We start from the raw sequence: 21699 nt of genomic DNA on the forward strand, positions 1-21699 counted from the left end.
TGCTGCTTCCATTTCTTTATTACCTGAGCCCATCCGGACCCTCCAGACAACTGGAGCCCACCCTGCCCTGGGAGGCTCAGCTCCCCTGCTTAAGGATGCCGCACACCTGCTCCAGAACGTGGCACAGGCTCTGGTCCTTGGGCGTCCTGCTGGCCAAGGAGATCTGAAACAAGGGGGCTGGGCCTCAGGCTGCACCCGGGGGTCCTAGCCAGCCCTGCACCTCACAGTCTACTGTCCCAAGTCCAGCATCCTGAGTGAGCCCCCCTGAGACCAAGGCACAGGGCTGGGGTCCTGCAGCACAGCCTGCTGCTTACCCAGTGGGGTGGTATGTAACCGGAGGGCCTGGCTTCCCGGGGGCAGTGGTGCTGTGTGGAGGGGTGGAGCTTTCTTGCACACTCCCGATCCTGCCCCCACCTCAGCCCCTCCCTGCCCGGGTCCCAGACACCCATGGGGATACCACAGCCTCCACAGCTAGCCGAGAGCTGAGCAGAATGAGCCCCTTTCTACGCCAGGTGGAGGGAGACCAGGAACTACTACCCTGAGACACTCAGGGGTGGCCAGGACTCTGGGCCCTCTGCAGGGGAAACACTCCCAAACCCGCTGCTGGGACCTCATCCAGCACTGCAGGAGCTTAAAGCTCCACAGTCCAATCAAACCTGGCCTGCACCCTGCTGGGGTGGCTGCGGGGTGACCAGGGTCAGGAGCACTCTGCCAGCTGGGCTGTCCTGGGCCGCTGAGGCCCACAGGGCTCACTGCTGCCACCTTTCAGGCTGCCCGGGGGCCCCTCCTGGAGCTTCGTTAGGAGGTCTACAGGGACTTGGGGCTCACCTTAAGCTTGTCGAGGTAGGTGTGCTCCTGGCTCCAGGGTTCCTGGAGCCTCACGAGGTCAGGGGCACCCTTGTAGAACTCCACCAGCAGCATCTACAGGACAGGGGAGCATGGACTCCCAGACTCCCTCCCAGCCGGAGGTGCACCGGCCCCTTTCCTGGGGCTCCAGTCTCAGGCAGCCCCAAGACATGACCCCAGTCACTAAGAAAGCAACCACAGAGATCGGGGAGGCAGCAGCGTTGCCCAAGTGGCTGCCACGAGAGGTCCACCTGGACCTGCACCCACTGAGCCCAGCTCTCCAGAACCACGCAGGCCTGACATGGCCCCCTGGTTCGGCCTCATCCCCAGCAGCGACACCTGTGAGGTCACAGGTTTGATGAACTAGTTTGGGTTTTGTTGGGTTTTTTCCTTGAGATGGAGTCTCACTCTGTGGCCCAGACGGGTACAGTGGTGCGATCTCGGCTCACTGCAACCTCCACCTCCCGGGTTCAAGAGATTCTCCTGCCTCAGCTTCCCAAGTAGCTGGGACTATAGGCACCCGCCACCACTCCTGGCTAGTTTTTCTATCTTGGTAGAGACAGGGTTTCGCCATGTTGGCTAGACTAGTCTTTCCACCTCAGCCTCCCAAAGTGCTGGGATTACAGGCGTGAGCCACTATGTCTGGCTTAGTTTAGTGTTTTTAAATGCACGTTGAACACATAATTGTTAAGTGTTCATCCAGGTACCACCCAAAGTCCCTGGGGTTTCTCTACTGGACAGCCTGGCAGAAGAGGCCAGCGCCTTGGAGAATAGCAGGTGGGGAGGTGAGGGAGAGCAGAAGTTGGGGCCCTGGCAAGGGCCTGGGACTCTGTCCTGAGTGATGGAAGAAGCCCTGACCCAGGCCCCCAAGGTGCCACCAGCCATAGCTTCCCAAGCCCACCAGTGGGAAACAGACCAGCCGGTCTTGTGTGCCCAGCTGCGCACTGCCAGCCCCCGCCTGCCCATCCCGCAGCGAGCTCACCATCTCGTGAAGGATGTCATTGGTCAGGAAGCTGTCCTGGACGTAGGTCATCTCCACGTCCATGGGGATGCCATAGTCACTGGGCCTTTGCTGGCAGGGACACAGACCAGTCAGACAAGCCTCACTAGCCCCCAGCCCATAGCAGCTGGGGACAACAGGTAGTGCCTGGGCTGGGAATGGGAGAGTGCACACCTTGGCCCAGCTCTGCACCGGGATCGGCACCTGGTGGTGGGACTAGGGAGGCAGGGTAGCATCCTCCCTCCGGGAGAGGCCCCGAAGAGAGCCAGGGCCCTGAAATGACTTCCCAGGGCTGACCTCTGACTTCGGGGCAGGCTTGGGGAGTGAAGCCAGGCTGGGTCAGGAAGGGAGCCCTCTTTGTGCCAAGCAGCCAGCTACCCATGGAGGTCCCCCGCCCAAGCCCTCACCAAAGCCTCGGCAGGGCAGCAGTCATGTCCCCATTTCACAGACAGAGAAACTGGGGACCCAACTCTCCAGTGGAGCCTGGAACCAGGGGCCCCTGCCTAGTTGTGACCCAAATGCCCCAGTGTCTCTGGCCCCCCAGGCTCTCCCAGCAGCCCCACCTACCTCGGGAGGAGGCATCACCCAGAAAGGTGAGATCTTGGACTCGGGGCCTGGGTTGCCAGAGTAGTAAGGGGCTGGCAGAGAAGAAGAGAGAGGGGCTGGGCCTGGGAGGCTCGGCTGGCCCAGCATCCCCCCTCCTTGCTCCCCCCACCGCCCCATCCGGCATACAGCAGAGCAGGGCGAGGCAGGGCTGGAAGCCGTTGCTGGAGCCCTGCAGCCGCAGCTGGTAGTCCATCTGTGCATCGATGTCTTGCAGAGACGGCAGCGCCGGGCTGTGCGGGTGGCTGTGGTACCAGCCCACCAGGGACAGGCCCCGCAGGAACAGGCTCTGGTAGACCTGGGGACAGAGAAGCAGCTCAGGGGGCACAGGGGCCTGAATGGCTCTAGTGAGCTCATGCGGCCGGCCAGCCCTGAATAAACTCCTGCTGTGTATCAGGCCTGGGGACACAGTGATGACCAAGACAGGCCCTGACCCCACCACCACTGAGTCCAGTGGGAGCTGGAGAGACAGCCAACAAGTACATCTGTTAATATAAAAGGCGCACCCTGCCACAAAGCTGGGACATGGAAGTCGTTTTGTTAACTGCTGTAGCCCAGCTTACGGAATAATGGTCACCACACAGTAAGCACTCAACAAATAGTTAAAAATAGGCTGGGCATGGTGGTTCACGCCTGTAACCCCAGCGCTTTGGAAGGCTGAGGTAGGCAGATCACTTGAGGTCAGGAGTTTGAGACCAGCCTGGCAAACATGGAGAAACCCCATCTCTACTAAAAATACAAAAATTAGCCAGGTGTGGTGGCACGTGTCTGTACTCCCAGCTACTGTGGAGGCTAAGGCAGGAGGATCTCTTGAACCTGGGCAGTTGGCGCTGCAGTGAGCCGTGATTACACCACTGAAGTCCAGCCCGGGCAACAGAGCAAGATCGTGTCTCAAAAAAAGGAAAAGGCCAGGCACGGTGGTTCACACCTGTAATCCCAGCACTTTGGGAGGCCAAGACGGGCGGATCACGAGGTCAGGAGATCAAAACCATCCTGGCTAACACAGTGAAACCCCGTCTCTACTAAAAAATACAAAAAACTAGCCAAGCGAGGTGGCAGGCACCTGTAGTCCCAGCTACTCAGGAGGCTGAGGCAGGAGAATGGTGTAAACCTGGGAGGCGGAGCTTGCAGTGAGCCGATGCCACTGCACTCCAGCCTGGGTGACAGAGCGAGACTCCATCTCAAAAAAAAAGAATAGCAGCTGGCACTTAAAGTAGCCTTGAATAGATGAGGCCTGGCACTGAGCATTCAATATTGGCAGCCCTTCACTTTTTATTTTTTTAGATATAGGGACTTGCTCTGTCACCCAGGCTGGAATGCAGTGGCACCATCTCAGCTCACTGCAGCCTCAACCTCCTGGACTCAGTCCATCCTCCTGCCTCAGCCTCTCAAATAGATGGAGCATACCACCATGCCTACCTAATTTTTTTTTATCTTTTGTAGAGATGGGGTCTTGCTGTGGCCCCAGGCTGGTGTCGAACTCCTGGGCTTCAGCAAACCTCCTGCCTCAGCCTCCCTAAGTGATGGGATGCCAGGTGTGAACGTCTGGATCCGATGACCTTTCATCGAAGCCACTCATTATACAGACAAGGAAACCAAGGCTCTGAGAGGGGAGGGGGCTGGCAAGGTTTCAGCACCAGGGCTAGGAGATCCAAAAGCAGTGCTCTTAGGCTGGGCGCGGTGGCTCACACCTATAATCCCAGCACTTTGGGAGGCTGATGCGGGTGGATCACCAAAGGTCAGGAGTTCGAGACCAGCCTGGCTAACATGGTGATACCCTGTCTCAACTAAAAACACAAAAATTAGCTGGTCATGGTGGCGTACACCTGTAATCCTAGGTATTCAGGAGGCTGAAGCAGGAGAATCGCTTGAGTCCAGAAGGTGGAGGTTGCAGTGAGCCAGGATCACACCCTGCACTCCATCCTGGGCGACAGAGCAAGACTGTCTCAAGGAAAAAAAAAAAAAAAAAGGCCGCGCGCAGTGGCTCACACCTTTAATCCCAGCACTTCGGGAGGCTGAGGTGGACAGATCACAAGGTCAAGAGATTGAGACCATCCTGGCCGGGAGCAGTGGCTCACACATGTAATCCCAACACTTTGGGAGGCCAAGGTGGGTAGATGATGAGGTAAAGAGATCAAGACCATCCTGACCAACATGGTGAAACCCTGTCTCTACTAAAAATACAAAAAATTAGCCAAGTGTGGTGCCACGCGCCTGTAGTCCCAGCTACTTGGGAGGCTGAGGCAGGAGAATTGCCTGAGCCCAGGAGGTGCAGGTGGCAATGAGCCGAGATCGCGCCACTGCACTCCAGCCTCAGTAACAGAGCAAGACTCCGTCTCAAACAACAAAACAACCAAAAAAAGCAGTGTTCTTCACCCTTCACCGTGGGGTCCCAGGCTCAGAGGCAGGCATACTCACCTGCACACTTGCTGGGTGTTGACACTGCCCGCCACTGGGCAGTTGCCAGGACAGCTATGTCCCTTCCCAACCCTCCCCAGAACGCCACCTCCCAGGCAGTGCCTCACCTCCTCTTCGATGGCAGCTGCAGTCTCTGCATCCCCAAGCCGACTCCGACAAGGGAAGGCTCTGAGCACCGTCAGCACTGTGGGGAGGGGCAGCTGTGACTCCATGACCCCGGTCCCCCAACGCCCCCTGCCCACCTGGCCCTGGATACCCACTCTGGCTGTTGATGTCCCAGCGGCCCCCCAGGTAACCCACGACCTCACTCCGCGTCAGGTGGCTGTGGAAGTCCTGGGGAAGGGGGGGGACAGCAGAAGACTGGCTCAGGCTGTGGCCCTGCCCCAATGCTGGAGCCAGCCTGTGCCCTCATTCTCTTTTTTTGAGACTTGAGTTTTGCTCTGTCACCCAGGTTGGAGGGCAGTGGCACGATCTCAGCTCACCACAAACTCCACCTTCCCAGTTCAAGCGATTCTCCTGTCTCAGCCTCCCAGGTAGCTGGGATTACAGGCGTGCACCACCACGCCCAGCCAAGTTTTGTGTGTTTAGTAGAGATGGGGTTTCAGTGTTGCTCAGGCTGGTCTCGAACTCCTGAGTTCAGGTGACCGGCTGCCTCAGCTTCCCAAAGTGCTGGGATTATAGGTGTGAGCCACCACACCTGGCCATGCACCCTCCTTCATACATTTATTGAGCACCCACAGTGTATCAGTAGCAAACAAAGCAGACAAGGTCCCAGCTCTCATGGAGCTGATACGCAGGGGAGCCCTACCCGCTGCCCACTGACTGGGCTCCCCAGGCCCCTGCCCAGGCCTGGGAACCCCTTGCCCCTGGACAAGGTGGGCCACACACCAGCAGGAACAGCACGTTGCTGGAAACAGCCACATTGAACGGCTGGAACTTGTTGATGGCTGCAAAGGATGTTACTTCCACCAGGGTGTGGGGGTTCCTGTAGGGGCCAGGAGGGTCACACAGTCTCAGGAACCCCCAGGCTCTTCCCTCGCCCCCACGCTGACTCCCCCCACCCCACAGCTCTGAGGATCTGAGGCTCTGTCCCACCCCCCATCCCTGCCCTTGCTACCCTCAGACCAGCAAGAGATCCAGGTGAGCTGGGGCACGGGCAGAGCTTGAGGTGAGTCTGACCTGGCCGAGTCGCGGCTGCCCAGCATGCAGTAGCGGACCGGGACCCGGATCTTGCTGTCCACCCGCTTCCCTGGGGTTGTGGCCTCTGGGAGGAGAAAAAGGCAGGGTCAGTCCCTCCCCAGCCCAAGTTGGAACAAACTAGGTGGCCACTGGGTGTGGTGGTGCACGCCTATAACCCCAGTGCTGAAGTGGGAGGATCGCTTGACCATGGGAGGTCGAGGCTGCAGTGAGCTGTGATCACACCACTGCACTCCAGCCTGGGTTACAGAGTGAGACTCTTGTCTATAAAAAAGAAATTTTTTTTCACTTGGAAGCTGAGGTGGGAGGATTGCTCAAGTCCAGGAGTTCAAGACCAGCCTGGACAAGATGATGAGCTCTCTGGAAAAAAAAAAAAAATACAGGCCAGGCGTGGTGGCTCACGCCTGTAATCCCAGCACTTTAGGAGGCTGAGGAGGGCGGATCACGAGGTCAGGAGATGGAGACCATCCTGGCAAACATGGTGAAACCCCATCTATACTAAAAATACAAAAAACTAGCCGGGCGTGGTGGTGGGCATCTGTAGTCCCAGCTACTCGGGAGGCTGAGGCAGGAGAATGGGGTGAACCTAGGAGGCTGAGCTTGTAGTGAGCCGAGATTGTGCCACTGCACTCCAGCCTGGGTGACAGAGTGAGACTCCATCTCAAAAAAAAAAAAAAATGGCCGGGTGCGGTGGCTCAGGCCTGTAATCCCGGCACTTTGGGAGGCCGAGACGGGCGGATCACGAGGTCAGGAGATTGAGACCATCCTGACTAACCCGGTGAAACCCCGTCTCTACTACAAAATACAAAAAAACTAGCCGGGCGAGGTGGCGGGCGCCTGTAGTCCCAGCTACTCAGGAGGCTGAGGCAGGAAAATGGCATAAACCCGGGAGGCAGAGCTTGCAGTGAGCTGAGATCTGGCCACTGCACTCCAGTCTGGGCGACAGAGAGAGACTCCATCTCAAAAAAAAAAAAAAATACAAAAATACAAAAATTAGCTGGGTGTGGTGGCGCACGCCTGTGGTCCCAGTTACTCAGGAGGCTGAGGTGACAGGATCACTTGAACTAGGAGGTCGAGGCTGCAGTTACCCATGATTGCATCATTGTACTCTGCCTGGGGGACAGCAAAACCCTGTCTCAAAAAAAAAAAAAGACAGGTACAGTGGCTCATGCCTGCAATCCCAGCACTCTGGAGGTCGAGGCAGGTGGATCACCTGTGTTCAGGAGTTCAAGACCAGCCTGGACATCATTGTGAAACCCCGTCTCTACTAAAAATACAAAAGTTAGCCAGGCGTGGTGGCATGCACCTATATAGTCCCAGCTACTTGGGAGACTAAGGCAGGAGAATCGCTTGAACCTGGGAGGCAGAGGTTGCAGTGAGCCGAGATTACGCCACTGCACTCCAGCCTGGGCGACAGAGACTCCATCACAAAAATAAATAAATAAATACATATAATAAAATAAAATAAAATCCAGCACTTGAGCTTGAGAAGTCAGGCAGCGAGTGAAATTGGGCAGTGGGACTGTCTCCAGCCCAGGCCTCGCCAGGCTCCAGACTCAGGGCCCAGCTGCCTCTCCATGTCTCCATCTTGGGGATCCTAGGGAAAGAACAAGGCCCAACCTCTCCCCAGCCTCCTCCCCAACCCGAGCTGTACCCGCCCCCCAGCCTGCTTCCCCTACCCACACCTCTCACCCGGGTGGGCAGGCTCTGAAGGGTTCTTCCCCGGTGGTCTCCGACTCTTGTCCTCTGCTGAGACCCCCGCCAGAACGTCCTCCTCCTCCTCTTCCATCAGCAACTCCTCCTCCTCCCCTTCACTGGCCGGGCTCTGGAGGGGTTAGAGGTCAGGGACAGTGGTGGGACCCTTGGCTGGGTGCCCCCTACTCTCCCTACTAAGTCCCACCCCAGCCCTTCGGCCTAAGCCGTAGGTGCCATTGCCCCAGCTGACCACTAGAGGGAGGGAGGGAGCAGAGAAGGTCTTAAGCTAAGACCTCACATTTTACTCATTTATTTATTTGTAATTTATTTATTTATTTATTTTTGAGACGGAGTCTCGCTCTGTCACCCAGGCTGGAGTACAGTGGTGCGATCTCGGCTCACTGCAAGCTCCGCCTCCTGGGTTCACACCATTCTCCTGCCTCAGCCTCCGGAGTAGCTGGGATTACAGGTGCCCGCCACCATGCCCGGCTAATTTTGTATTCTTAGTAGAGATAGGATTTCTCCATGTTGATCAGACTGGTCTCGAACTCCCGACCTCAAGTGATCCGCCCACCTCGGCCTCCCAAAGTGCTGGGACTACAGGCATGAGCCACCACACCCGGCTGACCTCGCATTTTATAATACAAGCCCTGCAACCTAGAGTGAGCACCGCATTTATGCCTAGTGTTCCATTATTGGAATGCCAAGCATATGGGAGCTATTTACATCCAACTGCTCAAAGTCTTCGCCAAGGTCTGATTGCAAAAATTCAAAGAATTGCAACCTCAGGCATAAATGGGTTTAAACTCTGAACTCTCTTTCTTTCCTTTTTTTTTTTTTTTTTTTTTGAGACAGGGTCTCACTCTGTCACCCAGCCTGGAGTGCAGTGGCACGATCTTGGCCCACTGCAACCTCTGCCTCCCGGGCTCAAGCCATTCTCCTGCCTCAGCCTCCTGAGTAGCTGGGAGTACAGTTGTCCGCCACCACACCTGGCTAATTTTTGTCTTTTTAGTAGATATGAGGTTTTGCCATGTTGGCCAGGCTGGTCTCAAACTCCTGACCTCAAGTGACCCACCCACCTTGGCCTCCCAAAGTGCTGGTATTACAGGTGTGAGCCCGCCAACTCTGTTCTTATCTGTAAAAGGGCACAATGACCTCTGACCCCATGAATGACCCCACGGGGTCATTTCATCAGGGCGAAATGAAATCATGTGCACAAATCATTTAGCATACACACAGATGCTCCGCTCATTGAGCGAGCTAGCACCATTCGTAGATGATTTTAATGTCTTTCAGTAACCTTTCCTCCCAGCCGGGCACGGTGGCTCACGTCTGTAATCCCAGCACTTTGGGAGGTGGGTGGATCACTTGAGGTCAGAAGTTCGAGACCAGCCTGGCCAACATGGTGAAACCCCATCTCTACTAAAAATACAAAAATTAGCCAAGCGTGGTGGTGCACACCTGCAGTCCCAGCTACTCAGGAGGCGGAGGCAGGAGGATCACTTGAACCCGGGAGGCAGAGGTTGCAGTGAGCTCAGATCACACCATTGCACTCCAGCCTGGGTGATGGAGTGAGATTCTTGTCTAAAACAATAAAAATTAAAAATAACCTCTCCTCCGGTTCTGTCCTAAACCGCCTTTGTGGAGGTGACCTCTCTGGGTCACATCTCAGTTCCTGTCCTCGTCACCTTCTCGGCAGCATCTGACCCAGCGCATCCTCCTACCTACAGGGATCATGGTCCTCACATGACCCCCGGATCCCATGCTCGCCTGGATCCCTCTCACCTCCCCTCTCCCTGTTGCTGGCCCCAGGCTGGGTTTTCAGGCCTCCTCCCTCCACACCCCTCCCAGGTGGCCTCATCCCCTCTCAGGGCTCCAAATCCTGTCTACACCCAATGTTGCCCACGGTCCTGTCTCCAGCCCAGGCCTCGCCCGGCTCCAGACTCAGGGCCCAGCTGCCTCTCCATGTCCCCATGTGGGGCCTCACACGGTCACACTCAACACAGCCATGCTGGGCCCAATGAACACCCAAATCTGCCCTTCCCACATCCCCCAGTTTTGGCAGCTCCATCCACCCACTTGCTCAGGACTCCAGCATCTGATCTATCAGCAAACCTGGCGGATATACTTCCAAAAATACCTGGAACCTGCCCACTTTTTCCCTGCTTCATGGCTGGCCTGGGCCACTCCATCATCCCTCACCTGGACCAGCTCCCTCACCTCTGTCCTAGTCCCTAGATCCCACCCTCACCCCCGACAGTCTAGTCCCCGCAGCAGCCACCAGAGAACGCCTGTCAGCACCTCAGTCAGATCCTGTCGTTCCTCTGCCTGCAACATTCCATGGCTCCCACCTTCCTCCAGGTCAAAGCCCAAGTTCTCCCCATGACCCACAGGGCTCTGCATGACCAGCCCTGTCCCCTTCCCATCCTCCCCACCTCCTTCTCTCCCCCTTACTCACTCGGCTCCAGCCACACAGGGTCGTCACTGTTCCTCCAACACACCAGGCAGAGTCGTGACCCAGGGCCTTTGCAGGGGCTGTTTCCCAGAAGTCTTCATAGCTCCCTCCCTCCCCACCTTCAGTTCTCTGTTCAAATGTCACCTTCTCAGTGAAGCCTCCCCTGACTACCTTCTTCCCCCACAACTCCCACCCAAAGACAGGGGTTTTTGACTTCTTTGCCCTCTGCTTTATGTACAATGCTTAAAACAGGTCTTGCGCACAGTTGGCACTTACTGAATACATACTGAAAGAATAGTTTCGTGTGTCAACTTAGCTAGGCAACAGTGCCTGGTAATTTATTGGAACACTGATCTAGGCATTACTTCGATGGCATTTGTTACAGGTGATTCACTTCTACAGTAAGGTGACTTTCAGAAAGGACATTGCTCTTGACCAGGCTCCACAGCTCAGGCCTGCAATTCCAGCACTTTGGGAGGCAGAGGCGGACGGATCACCTGAGGTCAGGAGTTTGAGACCAGCCTGGCCAACATGGTGAAACCCCATCTCTACTAAAAATACAAAAATTAGCTGGGTGTGGTAGTGGACATCTGTAATCCCAGCTACTCAGGAGGCTGACAGGAAATCGCTTGAATCCAGGAGGTGGAGGCTGCAGTGAGCCGAGATCACACCACTGCACTCCAGCCAGGGCAACAGAGTGAGACTGTCTCAAAAAAAAAAAAAAAAAATTTATGAAAACAGACCCAGCCGGTCTTGGTGGCTCACACCTGTAATCCCAGCACTTTGGGAGGCAGAGGTGGGCGGATCACCTGAGGTCAGGAGTTCAAGACCAGCCTGACCAACATGGAGAAACCCTGTCTCTACTAAAAATACAAAATTAGCCAGGCGTGGTGGTGGGAGCCTGTAATCCCAGCTACTGGGGAGGCTGAGGCAGGAGAATCACCTAAACCCAAGAGGCAGAGGTTGCGATGAGCCAAGATCGCACCATCGCACTCCAGCCTGGGCAACAAGAGCGAAACTCCATCTCAAAAAAATTAAATTAAATTAAATTAAAAAAAGACCCAGTCACTGAGCCACTAAGGACTTTGCAGCCTCACCTTGAGCACCCTCACTTCCCACTGCTCCATCCATACCATCCACCTTCTCCCACCACCAATGCCTTCCACAGGCCGTTCCCACCAAGGAAAAGGAATTGTGGCTGGTTGTGGTGGCTCATGCCTGTAATCCTCGCACTTTGGGATACCAAAGCAAGTGGATCACTTGAGGTCAGGAGTTTGAGACCAGCCTGACCAACATGGTGAAACCCCATCTCTACTAAAAATACAAAAATTAGCTGGGTGTGGGGGCGCACGCTTGTAGTCCCAGCTACTGGGGAGGCTGAGGCAGAATTGTGTGAACCCGTGAATGGGAGGTTGCAGTGAGCCAGGACCACAGCACTGCACTCCAGCCTGGATGACAGAGCGAGACTCCATCTCAAAAACAGAATAGTATCTTTCGTCCACTATCCAGAACCTCCACTCTTTCGACCCCTTTGCTGATGCAAGAAACAGTGATGACCTGCTTCCTCCTGGCACTGAGGATTGTATCCATATAAACTCAACAGAGGCCGGGCGCAGTGGCTCACGCCTGTAATCCCAGCACTTCGGGAGGCTGAGGCAGGTGGATCACGAGGTCAGGAGTTCAAGACCAGCCTGGCCAAAATGGTGAAACCCCGTCTCTACAAAAAATAAAAAAATTAGCCAGGCCTGGTGGCAGGCACCTATAATTCCAGGTACTTGGGAGGCTGAGGTGGAAGAATGGCGTGAACCCAGGAGGCAGAGGTTGCAGTGAGCCAAGATCACGACACTACACTCCAGCCTGGGCAACACAGAGAGACTCCATCTCAAAAAAAAAAAAAAAAAAAAAAAAGAATTCAACAGAGAAATGGAAGGAAAACTCTTACTAATGTCCAAGAGATCAGTGACGATTATGATAAAAAGAAACTATTGAAGGTGTTTAAGAAGAAATTTAGGCTGGGCATGGTGTCCCACGCCTATAATCTCAACACTTTGGGAGGCCGAGGAGGGCAGATCACAAGGTCAGGAGTTTGGGAACAGCCGGACCAACATGGTGAAACCCCGTCTCTACTAAAAATACAAAAAGTACCCGGGCGTGGTGGCGGGTGCCTGTAATCCCAGCTACTCAAGAGGTTCAGGCAGGAGAATCACTTGAACCCAGGAGGCAGAGGTTGCAGTGAGCCAAGACTGCGCCACTGCACTCCAGCCTGGGCAACAGAGCAAGACTCCGTCTCAAAAAAAAAAAAAAAGAAAAGAAATTTGCAATTTGCCTGCCTGCAATGATGCTGTAATTGAGCATCCAGAATATGGATAAGTCAGCTGGGCTTGGTGGCTCACGCCTGTAATCCCAGCATTTTGGGAGGCCGAGGCAGGCGGATCCCCTGATGTCAGGCCAACATGGTGAAACCCCATCTCTACTAAAAATATAAAAATTTGGCCGGGCACAGTGGCTCAAGTCTGTAATCCCAGCACTTTGGGAGGCCGAGACAGGCAGATCACGAGGTCAGGAGATCGAGACCGTCCTGGCTAACACGGTGAAACCCCGTCTCCACCAAAAAAATACAAAAAACTAGCCGGGCGGGGTGGCGGGCGCCTGTAGTCCCAGCTACTGGGGAGGCTGAGGCAAGAGAATGTCGTGAACCCGGGAGGCGGAGCTTGCAGTGAGCTGAGATCCGGCCACTGCACTCCAGCCTGGGCCACAGAGCGAGACTCCGTGTCAAAAAAAAAAAAAGTTTATAAAAACATATGTACAAAAAGAAGAAAGGACATTACTCTTGATACTGTCTGTAGGTGGGCTTCATCCAATCAGTTGAAGGCCATAAGAGCAAACACAGAAAAAGACAAGATTCTGCCAATGGACTACAGCATCTGCTCCTGCCTCAGTTTCCTGCCTGCCCTACAGATGGGCACTATTAACATCTCCATTTTGGGGTTTTGTTTATTTTTGAGATGGAGTCTCACTCTGTCGCCAGACTGGAGTGCAGTGGCGTGATCTCGGCTCACTGCAACCTCCGCCTAGCTAGTTCAAGTGATCCCTCTGCCTCAGCCTCCCAAGTAGCTGGGACTACAGGTGCCCACCACCACACCCGGCTAATTTTTGTATTTTTAGTAGAGATGAAGTTTCACCATGTTTGCCAGGATGGTCTCGATCTCTTGACCTTGTGATCTGCCTGCTTCGGCTTCCCAAAGTGCTGGGATTACAGGCATGAGCCACTGCACCCGGCCTACCATGTCCATTTCACATAAGAAAAAAAAAACATTGGCTGGTGCAGTACCTCACGCCTGTAATCCCAAGACTTTGGGAAGCCCAGGTGGGAGGATCGCTGGAGGCCAGGAGTTTGAGACCAGCCTAGGCAACATGGTGAAACCTCATCTCTGCTAAAAATCCAAAAATTAGCCAGGTGTGTTGGTGGATGTCTATAGTCCAGTTACTAGGAAGGCTGAGGTGGGAGGATCGCTTGAGCCCAGGAGGTGAAGGCTGCAGTGAGCCGAGATGGGGGCGCTGCACTCCAGCCTGGGCCACAGAGTGAGACCCTGTCTCAAACAAAAAAAAAAGGAAAAAAAAGAAAAAACTAAGGCACACAAAGGGTTCTTGGCCAAGTTCACCCGGCTGGTGAACACTAAAGGAACATCTATTATTATATGTTCCCCCAGGGCCCCTCTGGTCCCTGCCAACATTTCCAGCCCCCTCAGCCACCCACGACACCAGCATGTCTTTCTTCTTGTCTACGTGACTTTGCATATGCCATTCCATCCTTCTAGAAAGCTCTTCCCTAGCCGGGGGTGGTGGCGGGCGCCTACAATCCCAGCTACTCAGGAGGCTGAGGCAGGAGAATGGCGTGAACCCTGGAGGCGGAGCTTGCAGTGAGGTGACATCGCGTCACTGCACTCCAGCCTGGGCAAGAGTGAGACTCAGTCTCAAAAAAAAAAAAAAAAAAAAAAAAAAAAGAAAATAAAGCCCTTCCCTTCAAGTTGCTCTGAAAAACTCCTGCTCATCCCTCAAAGCCCAAGCTCCCATGTCCCCTCTCTCCACCCCAGTCCTGGAGGGATGGAAGAGGCGTGTCACATGGTAAGGGCTCGCTCCGTGTTTGTATATATTACTATAATACCTCCTCCTGAGACAGCTGTGTCAGGCTGGCACCCCTCATTCCACAGTGACCTGGGCGGCTTCCTGGAGGAGGCTGCAGCACATACCTCATCAGCAGCAGTGGCAGGCGTGTGCAGCTGGTGCAGCCGGAGCCAGGTGGCCTTGTACTTGTCCAGTTTCTGGCCTTTGTACTTGACAGAGGCCCAGCCACAGCCCGACTTCTTGGCAGGGTTCACCAGCTTCTTGCAGTGGGTGGCCCAGGCGCTGGGTGAGTTGAAGATCTGCCCAGTCTCCTGCCACATGATCCTTCCGTCCGGCTGCAGGTCGCCCAGGAACTTCTTCCCCTGCAGTGACAGTCAGCTGGCTGGGCCTGGGACCGACATCCACCATGCCCTGTCTCCCAGGGGTCCTCCCCAGCCCCACGCTCCCTGAGGCATCCCTTTACAGGACTTTCAGGAACGCCTCCCAGGCCAGCTGCAGGGCCTCCTCAGTGCCTGGGAGTCCAGTTCCACACACCCGATCGGCCTGCACGAAGCTGCCCAGCAGGTATCTTCACCCCGCCCACCAGGACCAACAAACCCCTAAGATCGGGGACACGGTCTGTCTTGATCACTGCTGTGTCTCTAGGATGCAACACACTCAGCAGTTGCTCAATTCAGAAACGCCCATTCACAAGGTGAACAACGTGCTCCCATTCACAAACAATAATGATAGCAGTAATAATAATAATACAGGGCCGGGCGCAGTGGCTCACGCCTGTAATCCCAGCATTTTGGAAGGCTGAGGCGGGCAGATCACCTGAGGTCAAGAGTTTGAGACCAGCCTGGCCAACATGGTGAAACCCCGTCTCAACTAAAAATATAAAAATTAGCCAGGCATGGTGGCAGGTGCCTGTAATTCCAGCTACTCAAGAGGCTAAGGCAGGAGAATTGCTTTAACTGGGAGGCGGAGGTTGCAGTGAGCCAAGATCATACTACCGCACGAGACTCCATCTCAAAAAAAAAAAAAAAAAAAAAAGCCAAGTGCGGTGGCTCAAGCCTGTAATCCCAGCACTTTGGGAGGCTGAGGCGGGCGGACCACAAGGTCAGGAGTTTGAGACTAACCTGGCCAATATCGTGAAACCCTGTCTCTACTAAAACTACAAAAAAAAAAAAAAAAAAAAGTGAGCCAGGTGTGGTGGCGCATAGCTGTAGTCCCAGGTACTCCGGAGGCTGCGGCAGAAGAATCGCTTGAACTGGGAGGCAGAGCTTGCAGTGAGCCGCGATAGCGCCACTGCACTCCAGCCTGGGACACAGAGCGAGACTCTGTCTCCAAAAAAAAAAAAAAAGTAATAATACCGACCACAAATCAAATAAAGCGCTTAGCATGTGGCAGGCGCCTGCTAAAGGCTTCATTCATTTAACCCTCCCCTAATTTTCCCATGGTGGGGAAATATTCCATTTTACAGCTGGGAAACTACAAGAAGGCCGGGGTGTTGCCCATCTGACCCTGCGCGGGTGGCAGCTCCTTTCTGAGCCTCAGTTTCTCCTTTGTGGGATGGGGTGCTTGGAAATCTACGTCCTCCCAATCAGAGGGACCCATCTGTGCCTCAGATTCCCCTCTCCACATGGGGCTTGTCCCGCAACAAGAGCTCCGGGCCTCAGTGTCCCCTCCACAGGAGCTCCTCCTGCAGGAAAAGAGCTCCGGGCCTCAGTTGTCCCTCCCCACACTGGGGCTTGTCCTAAAGCAAGGGAGCTCCAGGCTTCAGTCTCCCCCTCCTCACACCGGGGCTCTTCCTGCAGCCAAGGGAGTTCCGGGCCTCAGTTTCCCCTCGCCACACCGAGGCTCCTCCCACAGCAAGGGAGCTCTGGGCCTCAGTTTCCCCTCCCCACACCGGGGCTCGTCCCTCAGCAGGGAAGCTCCGGGCCTCAGTTTCCCCTCCCTACACTAGGGCTTGTCCTGCAGCAAGGAAGCCCCGGGCCTCAGTTTCCCCTTCTTGCCCGAGCCGCGAAGGGACGCGGGAGGCGGAGTGCTCACCAGGTAGTAGATGGACAGCACCCCGGCACCGGGCTCCAGCAGCGCGTCTTTGAGGAGCACCCGCAGCGTGACCGCGCGCCTGGTGAACGCGCCCCCCGGCCCGCCGCAGACCCCCGCCCCGGCCCCGCCGCCGCCGCCTCCTCCGCTGCCGCTACTGCAGCCGCCGCCACTGCGTCCGCCGCCCGCTCCCGTATTCGGCCGCTCGGAGTCCTCGGCCTCCGCTTCGTCCTCGTCCTCCTCCGGCACCTCCTCGCCCGCGCCGCCCGCCGGGGACAGCGGCTCCGGAGCTGCGGACAGCGAGAGGCTGCAGGGAGGCCGCGCGCCCCCAGCAGCTGCAGCCCCGCGCCCCGCGCCTCCGCCCCGCCGGGCCCGCCGTACCTGCCATGGCCGCGCCTCCCCGCGCCCAGAGCCCCAGACTCCGGCTTCCCGGCACGTGATGCGGCCCCGCCTCGGGGAGGGGAGGGGTCCCCATCCATTGGCCGCCGCCGGGGTCGGGGGAAGGGCTCGGTGCGCTGGGGTGGGCGGGGAAACTGAGGCCTCGGGGCTGTCCACGCGGGAGAGACCAGGAACTCAGCCCTCCGGGAACATTCGGCAAACTGAGGCTTGAAGCACCGCTCCATGGGGACGGGGTGGTGACCGGGAGCTCATTGGTGCTAATGGGAAAACTGAGGCCTCGCTGTCCAGGGATAGAGGTTGCAAGGTGGAAGCCTGGGGCGGGTGCGCGAGTGGCTCAACCTGCTGCGAGGCGAGAAGCTGAGGCCTGCGGCCACCGCACTTGAGGAACTCAGAGGCCTCGGTCTTTGGGTCCAGGGGAGAAACTGAGGTCCGGGGGAACAATGCGGACTCCAATAGGCAACAGCCTCGCGCAGACACAGGTGGAGTCAAAACGCTCCAGCTGGCCTCAGTTGCTAAAGAATTAACTCCCACCCTCCCGGGCGGCCCTCGACTGATTCCGTGATTGGACCGTAGCGGAGCCCGCCAGCCAATGATAAGAGTCCCATTTATTTCACCCTCAACCAATCGATAACAAGCTGCTGCATTCCCGCACCAACCAATCCGTATTAACTGTCTGATTACACCAACTCGGATTTGACCAATGGGCAGACATCCACATAAGCCAATCAGCAGAAACCCTTACTTCAGAGCGCAAACCATCAGAGGCAGGGACCGGACTTACCAGCCAATCAGCTCCGGGTATAAGGCCAGCCGAGTCCAGCCCTCCATACCCTTGGGCGGAGCAGGGGGCGGGGCCGGGCTGGTTGCGCGCCGGATCAGTGTAGCCCCGGCCTTTGTCATCTACCTTGTTTAGGGAAGTTCGTCCTCGACCCTGTCCTGGGACCTTCGTCCCCAAGCCTGAGCGCTGGGATTTCCCTCAGTCCCTGGCAGGGCTGAAAGTCCAGGATGGGGACTTCCTAAAGCTCCGGGACGCCGTGGGATGGGCTCAAATACGGGTGGCTTTGCCCAGACCGCAGTCGGGAAGTGGGAACTGGACAGTAGGGGTGCGAGGGAATGTTCTCAGGAAGAAGACTTAACATAGAGCAAGAGCTGGGTACATGTGAACTATTGTTGTTATTATTATTGTTGTTCAGCCCAGGCACCCTTTAGGGGCCCCACCCTGACTGTCCAGCCAACAACGGGCATCCCCAAGGCCTCCAGACTCAGCATGGCCCAAACCGGCCTCAGTTTATTTCCCCAAGTCCTTACACACATTCTCTTTGGCTTTTGCCCGTCCCCCGCCTTCCAAAACCCTGAGCCACACCTCCAGCCTCTTGCACCCGAATCCTGGCCAAATCCTGGCCCTCGCAATGGGTCTCAGGCCTGCAAACTCATGCCCCACCCTGTCGATCTTCCACCGTTGCCCCAGAGGGCTCTTTCTAAGATGCACCTGTTACCACTGTTACCACCTCCCTCCCATATTATTATTTTTTCTTTTTTCTTTTCTCTTTTATTTATTTATTTATTTTTTTTTTTGAGACGGAGTCTTGCTCTGTTACCCAGACTGGAGTGCAATGGCAAGATCTTGGCTCACTGCAACCTCCACCTCCCAGGTTCAAGCGATTCTCCTACCTCAGCCTCCCAAGTAGCTGGGACTACAGATGCACGCCACGACACCCAGCTAATTTTTGTAATTTTAGTAGAGAAGGGGTTTCACCATGTTTGCCAGGCTGGTCTCGAACTCCCAACCTCGGGTGATCCACCTGCATCAGCCTCCCAAAATGCTGGGATTACAGGTGTGAGCCGTTGCGCCCAGCCTATTTTCTTTTCTTTTGGAGACAGGGCCTTGCTTTGTCTCCCAGGCTGGAGTGCACTGGTGCAAGCATGGCTCACTGCAGCCTTGGCCTCCTGGGTTCAAATGATCCTCTTGCCTCAGCCTCCAGAGTAGCTGAGACAACAGGCGTGACCACCATGCCTGGCTAATTTTTAATATTTTTGTAAGAGAAGGGGATCTCACTATGTTACCCATGCTGGTCTCCAAGTCCTGGCCTTAAGCAATCTTCCCACTCAGGCTCCCAAAGTGTTTGGATTACAGGTGTTAGCCACCACACCCTGCCCGCCTCCCATGCTCTAAATCCTCCTGTGGCTCCACATTGCCTTAGACAAATACAATGAAAACTAACGACCCTGGCTGGCCGCGGTGGCTCCCGCCTGTAATCCCAGCACTTTGGGATCACTTGAGGTCAGCAGTTTGAGACCAGCCTGACCAACATGGTGAAACCCCATTTCTACTAAAAATTTAAAAATTAGCTGGGGGGTGGTGGCGGGCACCTGTAATCCCAGCTACTCCAGATGCTGAGGCAGGAGAATCGCTTGAACCTGGGAGGTGGAGGTTGCAGTGAGCCAAGATCATGCCATTGCACTCCAGCCTGGGCAAAAGAAGCGAAACCCTGTCTGAAAAAAATAAAAAAAAACAAAGATAAAACGAAACAAAAATGAACTCACTGACCTTACTTAGTATAGCTGATACTATCAACTTGAACAGACAGTACAGTGGATGAACATATTGCCCATAGTCCCACGGCCTTTCTGTGGTTTCTAGAACACCTCTTCTGCTATGTATACAAAGTCTAGCCCTGGTAACTATTAAGGAAATTGAATTTTTAATTTAAAAACTCCCAACAAAGCAATCTCTAGGCCCAGATGGTTTCATTAAGTAATTCTGCCACAGGTTGAAAGAAGAATTAACACCAATTTCACATAGTCTCTTCCAGAACATTGAAGGGGATATTTCCCTGTTCATTTTATGGAACTATGACCCTGATACCAAAACCAGGTTTTGGTATCCTTAACAAAATATTAGAAAGTAGAATTCAACAATATATCAAATGAATGATACACCATGACAAGTGGGGTTTACTCCAGGGACCCAAGACTGGTTCAGTATTCAAAAATTCATCAATTGGCCGGGCGCGGTGGCTCAAGCCTGTAATCCCAGCACTTTGGGAGGCCGAGACGGGCGGATCACGAGGTCAGGAGATCGAGACCATCCTGGCTAACCCGGTGAAACCCCGTCTCTACTAAAAAATACAAAAATCTAGCCGGGCGAGGTGGCGGGCGCCTGTAGTCCCAGCTACTCGGGAGGCTGAGGCAGGAGAATGGCGTGAACCCGGGAGGCGGAGCTTGCAGTGAGCTGAGATCCGGCCACTGCACTCCAGCCTGGGCGACAGAGCGAAACTCCGCCTCAAAAAAAAAAAAAAAAAAATTCATCAATTGTCCACCATCTTAAACAGGCTGTGGTAGGCAGAATAATGGTCTCTTAAAGATATCCATGTCCTAATTCCCCAAATCTGTGAATATGTTAGGATACGTGGCAAATGGGTTTGAAGATTAAAGATAGACGCCAGGCACGGTGGCACACACCTGTAACCCCAGCACTTTGGGAGGCCTAGACTGGAGGATCACTTGTGCCTAGGAGTTCAAGACCAGCCTGAGGACCAGGCACACTGGCTCACGCCTGTAATCCCAGCAAATTGGGAGGTTGAAGCAGGTGGATCACAAGTTCAGGAGATTGAGACGATCCTAGCTAACACAGTGAAACCCCATCTCTACTAAAAAAAAAAAAAATGCAAAAAATGTGCTGGGCATGGTGGCCCGCACCTGTAATCCCAGCTACTCGGGAGGCTGAGGCAAGAGAATTGCTTGAACCCAGGAGGCGGAGGTTGCAGTGAGCCAAGATGGCACCACTGCACTCCAGCCTGGGCAACAGAGCAAGACTCTGTCTCAAAAAAAAAAAAAAAAAAAAGACCAGACCAGCCTGGGCAACATAGCAAAAACCTGTCTCTACTAAGTGAAAAAAAGTAGCTGGGCGTGGTGGCATGCAACTGTAGTAGCACCTACTCTAGAGGCTGAGGCTGGAGGATCACTTGACCCTGGAAGGTCGAGTCTACAATGAGTTATGACAGCCCCCCTGTACTCCAGCCTAGGCAACATGGTGAGAACACATCCTTAAAAACGTAACATAAATGGCTGGGCGCGGTGGCTCACGCCTGTAATCCCAGAACTTTGGGAGGCCGAGGCGGGCGGATCATGGGGTCAGGAGATCGAGACCATCCTGGCTAACAAGGTGAAACCCCGTCTCTACTAAAAATACAAAAAAAAAAATAAAAAAAAAAAAAATTAGCCAGGCGTGGTGGCGGGCGCCTGTAGTCCCAGCTACTCAGGAGGCTGAAGCAGGAGGATGGTGTGAACCCGGGAGGCGGAGCTTGCAGTGAGCCGAGATCTCCCCACTGCACTCCAGCCTGGGCGACAGAGCGAGACTCTGTGTCAAAAAAAAAAAGTAAGGCCGGGCGCGGTGGCTCAAGCCTGTAATCCCAGCACTTTGGGAGGCCGAGATGGGCGGATCACGAGGTCAGGAGATCGAGACCATCCTGGCTAACACGGTGAAACCCCGTCTCTACTAAAAAATACAAAAAACTAGCCGGGCGAGGTGGTGGGCGCCTGTAGTCCCAGCTACTCGGGAGGCTGAGGCAGGAGAATGGCGGGAACCCGGGAGGCGGAGTTTGCAGTGAGCTGAGATCCGGCCACTGCACTCCAGTCTGGGCGACAGAGCGAGACTCCGTCTCAAAAAAAAAAAAAAAAAAAAAAGTAAAATAAATGAGTTGGGTGTGGTGCTGCCCGCCTATAGTCCCAGCTCTTCAGGTGGCTGAGGCAGGAGGACTACTTGAGATTGGGAGGTGAAGGCTACAGTGAACTATGATCGCTGTACTCCAGCATCAACAACAGAACGAGACACCGTCAAAAAAAAAAAAAAAATTGCAGATGAACTTAAAGTTACTAGTCAGCTAACTTTATTTTATTATTATTATTATTTTTTGAAACGGAGTCTCAC

General features: G+C 54.8%; 1 protein-coding gene across 2 annotated transcripts in view; it reads right to left on the minus strand.

Moving 5' to 3' along the window:
- Window positions 1–21699, minus strand: part of MPND (MPN domain containing) — a 27521-nt gene continuing 5822 nt past the window's right edge. Inside the window, exons 1-13 of one of the 2 annotated variants that reach the window (XM_007994833.3) lie at window positions 16752–19854; window positions 16374–16660; window positions 14465–14701; window positions 7757–7889; window positions 6047–6131; window positions 5756–5852; window positions 5128–5200; window positions 4975–5051; window positions 2579–2747; window positions 2414–2484; window positions 1829–1918; window positions 829–921; window positions 1–163 (exon numbers count right to left, since the gene is read on the minus strand). In XM_007994833.3, the coding sequence (XP_007993024.2) occupies window positions 77–163; window positions 829–921; window positions 1829–1918; window positions 2414–2484; window positions 2579–2747; window positions 4975–5051; window positions 5128–5200; window positions 5756–5852; window positions 6047–6131; window positions 7757–7889; window positions 14465–14701; window positions 16374–16660; window positions 16752–16845 (1593 nt within the window). In that variant the 5' untranslated portion in view covers window positions 16846–19854 and the 3' untranslated portion in view covers window positions 1–76. Of the gene's footprint in view, window positions 164–828; window positions 922–1828; window positions 1919–2413; window positions 2485–2578; window positions 2748–4974; window positions 5052–5127; window positions 5201–5755; window positions 5853–6046; window positions 6132–7756; window positions 7890–14464; window positions 14702–16373; window positions 16661–16751; window positions 19855–21699 lie in introns of those variants that run through there. The other variant, XM_073017097.1, reaches the window with a different exon arrangement.

Source organism: Chlorocebus sabaeus, chromosome 6, assembly GCF_047675955.1.
Source record: "Chlorocebus sabaeus isolate Y175 chromosome 6, mChlSab1.0.hap1, whole genome shotgun sequence".
Taxonomy (NCBI): Eukaryota; Metazoa; Chordata; class Mammalia; order Primates; family Cercopithecidae; genus Chlorocebus; species Chlorocebus sabaeus.